At 49.9% G+C, this 6,707-nt stretch overlaps 1 protein-coding gene across 1 annotated transcript in view; it reads left to right on the top strand.

Annotated features, from left to right (window-relative positions):
• Positions 1 to 1,862: 1,862 nt before the first annotated feature.
• The window catches only part of CFAP65 (cilia and flagella associated protein 65), a 34,124-nt gene continuing 29,279 nt past the window's right edge, over positions 1,863 to 6,707 (top strand). The window contains 3 exon segments of the mRNA XM_053919416.1: positions 1,863 to 1,880; positions 2,442 to 2,648; positions 6,225 to 6,409. Coding sequence (XP_053775391.1) covers positions 1,863 to 1,880; positions 2,442 to 2,648; positions 6,225 to 6,409 — 410 coding nt within the window.

Genomic DNA, 6,707 nt, shown 5'->3' with positions numbered 1-6,707 from the left:
TCTTATGTCGACACTACTAAGAATCTCTCATTTCCCCAAGTCCAGAATCCCCCAAGGTTGGGCAGCTCTCTAGAGAGGCACAAGGTCGTGTGACTTCTTGCATGAACTTTTCCTCCTCTGTGTGGTTTTGTCACTGGGATTCCTGAGGTGACCACCAAGCCTTGCCTCCGGAGTCACTGCTCCCTATTTCTTTTTGACCTAAAAATGGAGAAACAGGTCTCATAGGTCCAGCTGAATCAGGCCGATCACTTCAAAAGAGCTTAGGGGAAAACAAAAAGGAAACTAATATAGAAACTACACACAGCATAGAAGTCGCTATGTCTAAATGTCAGGTCTCAGCTCCTGAGCATAACATTAAAACTCGTAAAAAGCTCACCGAGTTCCGCATTCCTTGATCCCAAGAAAACTCCAAACCTGATTGTGTTGTGATAACTTAACAGGGCCCCTGGCCTGCCCCTTCCCTCCAGTCCAGCCAGCCTCTGGCCATGTGATCTCCAGGGCAACGCAGGCCACTTTGTCATCAAAGTCTGTATTTTTCCTTTCACAGGTAAACCCCATCTTTCCCAAATTGAGAATTTATTTTCTGGGTTTACCCCTAGACTCACTTCGTTTTCTCCCCTTAACACCCACCCCATCACTGTCCGATGTAGTGAAATACTTCTATTGTCCGTGAATGAGCTTTGAGATTTTTGCCTTTACCCACCAAAGGAGTCTTCACCAAATGAGACCCTCCATCCAGATGAATACACTAAGGGCTTCCAAAAATCCATAGTATGTATAGCAATGCCTTCTTCATGCATTAACCTTCAGATCCCTTCAAAAGAGTTCAGTTTGTGCCGACCAGGAAGTAAGGACACATTCTCTCCAACAACAAAAGGAAACCATTTGCAAAGCAATGTGCAATTAAGAAATACCAAGGGCTTTAAAATTTAATTAACAATTGCAATCACGGAATGAAGGTCCGCTTGAGATTCTGACCCTCTGTCATCAAAGAGGGTCAGAATGAACAGAAACGTTTCCCAGTCAGGTGACGAGTCCGTGGAATAGCCTCCTATGAATTTGGTCAACTAAGGTCACGATTGCGGGGACATCACAACTAAGGGGCTATACATACACATGTTGCAACTGGCAGAAGCCCAGTTACTATTAGCAGGAAAAGTAAGAAAATTTTAAAAATGTGGAGAGGGATTCAAGTTGGGCTGCTCTTCCTCTTTCTCTGAACCGTGACCCATTCGGGCTGCCGTCGTTGCCCTTGGATACCAGGAGACGCCGCGTCCTGTGCGTCCCGTATCTATGGAAACGACAATATGGCGGTGGTGTGAGTTTTGAGCGTTGAACCCAAGGACCCAGGGACCCAGGGAGCGGCGCCAGTGGCCAGGGAAGGTATCTGCCCCGGGAGACCACCTCCTCCGGGAAGTGGCCAGAGGTCCCCTCCGTGTCCTTCAGAGAATCCCGTGGGGCTGAGACTCGGGTGAGGTCAATCAGACTGGGGATCCCGAAGAGAAAGGAGGAACAGCTCTAAGGAAATCTTGTCCCTTCATTTTACCTATTTCTTCCTCTCTCAACTCCACACGACGACCTGCCACTTTTTCCACTAGTCATGTTAGGCATTTTCAGATCGGAAATTAGAAATTTTGGAAGATGATAATATATTTTTTTAAGTCCCCGAGATTAGAAATTTGGGTTAAAAAACACCCCCTCGTTGCCCGGTGTGTTCGCAATGATCGCACGTGTGTCTTTTTGGAAGAGTAGTGCGGGCTAGTGTGGAATTTATGGTTGTTAATTATACTGACATAAGTTTAGCGACGGCTTTTTCAAATCCCTAATTTCATTTGAGCGTCACAGCAACTTTGTGAGATAGCATGACCCTCACTTTACAGGTGAGCAGACTGAGGCTCGGAGATTTGGAAACACTTGCCCACCTTAACTGAATCTGAGCGGATGCTGGAACCCAGCTCCCTTTGCTCCATGACCAGGGCTGGCTCTCCTAAGCCCTGAGCCCTGGCCTGGACCAGCTTTCTACCCCACCCTCTCTCGTCTCTTGCTTTCACGCGCTGGGATGTTTCATGTGTCGCCTGGAGACTTTTTCAGAGCCCTGAGTCAGGGCCGTGTCTAGAACCCTGAAGTCGCAGGCAGTAAAGATCAGGGTAGAACTGCAAAGCCGTCCAGTAGCAGAGAAGTAATGGGACCCTCTTCCCTGTCTCCCCAGCTTGCATTTCTTTGATTCCATTTGAACGTTCACTTCCTAATTGCAGGTAGGGGCCTTGCTTGCCTCTCTTGCCCAGGCTCATTCCTCATATCTGTTGCCAGAGCTGGGAAGCAGGCACTCCTCCGTGAGAACGATGGCCGCGGCGAGTCCGCTCCATCGGCCTCTCTTGTTCATGTCCGCCCTGTCTCTCCTCTGGCAGGAACTCCTGGTTTAGCCAGAGTGCTCCCCGTAGAGTCCTGTTCCGGGCACCCCGCGGCTCATCCAGGCAACCCCAAGCCCCTTCACCAGGACGAGGGACAGCAGGAAGTAAGCCATGACCTCTGGGTCATGCGTGAGTGCTAGCACAATGGCTGTCCCCATCATGACTGGTAGCAGTGCGACCGTGAGCGCCCACAACAGCAGCAGCGCCAGTGCCCGCACAAGTGCACGTCCAGGGCAGGTGGGACAGGACGCAGCGGGGCCGGGGCCGGGGGAGGAGTGGCAGTGTAGGAATAAGGAAGGTCTTGACGCTCCTGTCTAAACCTCAGCACTAGATCCTGCACAGATGGGCACCAGGCTGGCTGGAGTGGTGGTAGCAGTGAGTGACTGGGGTGGGGGGTGCCCTCTAGCGGATGTGAGTGGGAGGCTGGTAGAGTGGCCAGGGGTTCTCTTTGCCCTCAGAAGGCTCTTCTTGTTACCCCTACGACTCTGTGTTTGACCAATACATGAGTGCTGATTACCTATTTGCAGCTCTTAGGGTTCTCTCCATGTGATGGCTCAGGAGCGGGGTGGGGGGCAGTGGTCTAAGGGTGTGACTGTGGGGTATGGCTTTGTATTTGGTGCAGTGTGTGTCTGTGTTTGTGGATTCTCACGTCTCCTTAGATGTGATGGTGGTTGCACTTGCCTCCTTGTGGACCAGGGGTCATCTCACCCCTCCATCTGTGCCATTCCAGGTCTGCTTGCCCTAAGATTCACTCGCTGCTCTTCCCTGCTCTGCTCTGTGCTGGCAGGAGATGGAAGGTGGAAGGAGGGGAGGAGCCAGGGTATTTCCCTTCCTCTCTGCTTTAGACAGTGTCTCCAATAGGAGTTGCATCTCCCCGTGACTCCAGCCCCCACCAGACAGGCCTCTGGGCTCTGAGAACCCCACCCCCTCCTTTAACGTAGGTGTGGTTGAGGCTTCTTGATGTTGCTGACTTCAGGGTTACTTCACCATCCCCTGGTTGTGCATTAAATTCCCTGTTTTAAATACCCAGCGTGGCTTCTGTTTTCCTTGTTGGACTTGACCGATGTACCAACTGGGATTTATAATAAAGTACCCATGTCACCTTTCCTCCATGGGCAAAGTGGGAAAGAAAATGCTATACTGGCCATCCGACACTCTGTAAATATTGACGCTGAGAGTGTAACCTCCAAGACAGAAGGGATTTGTCCGTCTTGTTCACTATTATAGTCCTGGCACCTAGCTCTGTGTCTGGCTCATAATAGTAGTCAACAAATATTTGTTGAACAGATGAATATATTCTTATGCTATGTAACAGTATAAAAGTAATCTTTGATCGGAGGGGAACCAAGATGGCGGCGTAGGTAGACACACTGCGCCTCCTCGCACAACCAGAACTGACAGAGAATCGAACAGCAAGGGGGACTGACACCAAGGAAACAGAATATAATCATTCATCCAGACTGGTAGGAGGGGCGGAGACGGGCACCGGGGTGGAGAGGACTCGCGTGGCTGTGGCGGGACTGAGACTGGCGGAGTGTGGGACAAATGGCGCAGGCAGTCGGAGCTCTAGCAGACCCTGCGGCCCCACATTTGCACAGATAAACCCAGAGGGCTGGACTCAGAGTGGCGGAGAGTGGGGCAGGCAGAGTGGCGGGTAGCACCCTGCGGCCCCACATTCGCCCACAGATAAATCGGACGAACGGCGGGCAGCGAAGCAGACCGCTGCGCAACCCAGGGCTCCAGCTCGGGGAAATAAAGCCTCAAACCTCTGATTGAAAGCGCCCCTGGGGGTTGGGGCGGCAGGAGAGACTCCCAGCCTCACAGGAGAGGTTGTTGGAGAGACCCACAGGGGCCTAGAGTGTGCACAGGCCCACTTACTCGGGAACCAGCACAGAGTGGCCCAGTTTGATTGTGGGTATCGGAGTGGAAGATTGAAATCCGGAGGAGAGGGAGGCGGCCGCCATTGCTCCCACTCGGCCCCTCCCCCACGTACAGCGTCACAGCGCAGCGACCAGCATTACCCCGCCCCGGTGAACACCTAAGGCTCTGCCCCTTAAAGTAACAGATGCGCCAAGACAAACAAACAAACAAACAAAAAAATGGCCCAAATGACAGAACACTTCAAAGCTCCTGAAAAAATACAACTAAGCGACGAAGAGATAGCCAACCTATCGGATGCACAGTTCAAAGCACTGGTTATCAATATGCTCACAGACTTGGTTGAATCTATTCGAAAAACAGATGAAAAAATGAAGCCTATGCTAAGAGAAACAAAGGAAAATGTACAGGGAACCAATAGTGATGAGAAGGAAACTGGGACTCAAATCAACAGTGTGGACCAGAAGGAAGAAACAAACATCCAACCAGAAAAGAATGAAGAAACAAGAACTTGGAAAAATGAGGAGAGGCTTAGGAACCTCCAGGACACCTTGAAACGTTCCAACATCCGAATTATAGGGGTGCCAGAAGGAGAAGAGGAAGAACAAAAAATTGAAAACTTATTTGAACAAATAATGGAGAACTTCCCCGATCTGGCAAAGGAAATAGACTTCTGGGAAGTCCAGGAAGCTCAGAGAGTCCCAAAGAAGCTGGACCCAAGGAGGAACACAACAAGGCACATCATAATTACATTACCCAAGATTAAACGCAAGGACCTACATCCAAGATTACTGTATCCAGCAAAGCTATCATTTAGAATGGAAGGGAAGATAAAGTGCTTCTCAGATAAGGTCAAGTTAAAGAAGCTCATCATCACCAAGCCCTTATTGTATGAAATGTTAAAGGGAGTTACCTAAGAAAAAGAAGATCAAAAATAGGAACTAAGGGAGTGGGAGGGGGAGAGGGGGGTAAAGGTACAGAGAATAAGTAGCATAGATGATAGGTGGAAAATAGACAGGGGGAGGGTAAAAATAGTGTAGGAAATGTAGAAGCCAAAGAACTTATAAGTATGACCCATGGACATGAACTATGGGGGGGGAATGTGGGAGGGAGGGCGGTGGGCAGGATGGAGTGGAGTGGGGGGGGGAAATGGGACAACTGTAATAGCATAATCAATAAATATATTTAAAAAAAAGAAAAAAAAAAGTAATCTTTGATCAAAGATAAAATAAAATAACGATGGGTTGAGCCTCATCCCAATGACTGTGGCAGGAAGAGGCACCTGGGTCATCCTCCTTCTACCTTGCATCCCTGAGGGTTTCCATTCCTTTCCCTCCTCTAACAGGGAAGTCAGGGATCAGCCCATGAAAGGATTTCCCATTACAGACAGGAGGTGCTGGCACATGGCTCCTGTAGCATCATAGGGAGTAGTGCTTGGAGTGGCCCCAAAGTCAGGGCACGGGGTGGGGGTGGGCTGCAGGTGAATTGACTCCTTCCTCTGCTCCATCAGCCACATGAAGGAGGAGAGGGGATGGTGGGGTATTCTCGTGGTTTGGAAAAGTGCCTGGGATAGACCATTCCAGCTCGGAGAGGTTTCTGTAGGGAAGGGTAGGATGGGGAGGAAGAGGAGAAGAAGGCGGCATCTGAGAGGAGTGGTGTCTGAGGGGCACTGAGACACAGAGCAGGCCAGCGAAGACTGCTGTGTGTGCCGGACTGAATGGCCAGAGGGGGTGGCCAGGAATCTAGTTGAAAAACCATTTCAGTGGCCTTGGAGGAGGTAATGTCTGATCCCAGGGCCTGCCGGCCCCTCACCTCCTCTCACCAGACCATCCGCCAGGGCTGAGGTGTAATGCATTACTCTCTGGGGGTGGAGAGATCTTCGCCTTGAATCCTACCCCAATCATCTGTCCTTCTTTCTTTCTGCCAACTGAACAGCCAGCCAGCTCCGTGGACCCTCAGATGTGCTTCTCAAAGAAGCAGGACAAAATGAAGAAGAGGGTCATCTGGGGTATTGAGGTGGCTGAGGAGCTGCTATGGAAAGGCTGGGAGCTAGGGAAGGAGGTCACCAAGAACCTGGCTCTGAAAAATCTATCCTTCAAAATCCAGAAGATGAAGTACAGGTATGAGTATGAGGGCTCAGAGACCCAGCCCCTGAGCCCTCAAGCAGACACTTAAAAAAAACTTTAAAAATGTCATAAATTCAGAAGAGTGTATAAAACATGTGCAGTTTGAAGAAGTACCAAAATTGGAACCCATGTGACCAGATTAAATAATAGAATAACAGTGTCCAAAGCTCACCTTCTCCCGTTTTATGTCTCTCCTCTATTGAAACACCTTCCCTACTCGTAAAGGTAACCATTATCCTGATTTTCATGATAATGATTTCCTTGCTTTTCTCAAATGGATTTACCACCCATG

This window comes from Desmodus rotundus, chromosome 2 (assembly GCF_022682495.2).
Source record: "Desmodus rotundus isolate HL8 chromosome 2, HLdesRot8A.1, whole genome shotgun sequence".
In the NCBI taxonomy this organism is placed as follows: domain Eukaryota; kingdom Metazoa; phylum Chordata; class Mammalia; order Chiroptera; family Phyllostomidae; genus Desmodus; species Desmodus rotundus.
Note: the sequence above shows the minus strand (reverse complement) of the source record. Positions and strands in the feature narration are given on the sequence as shown.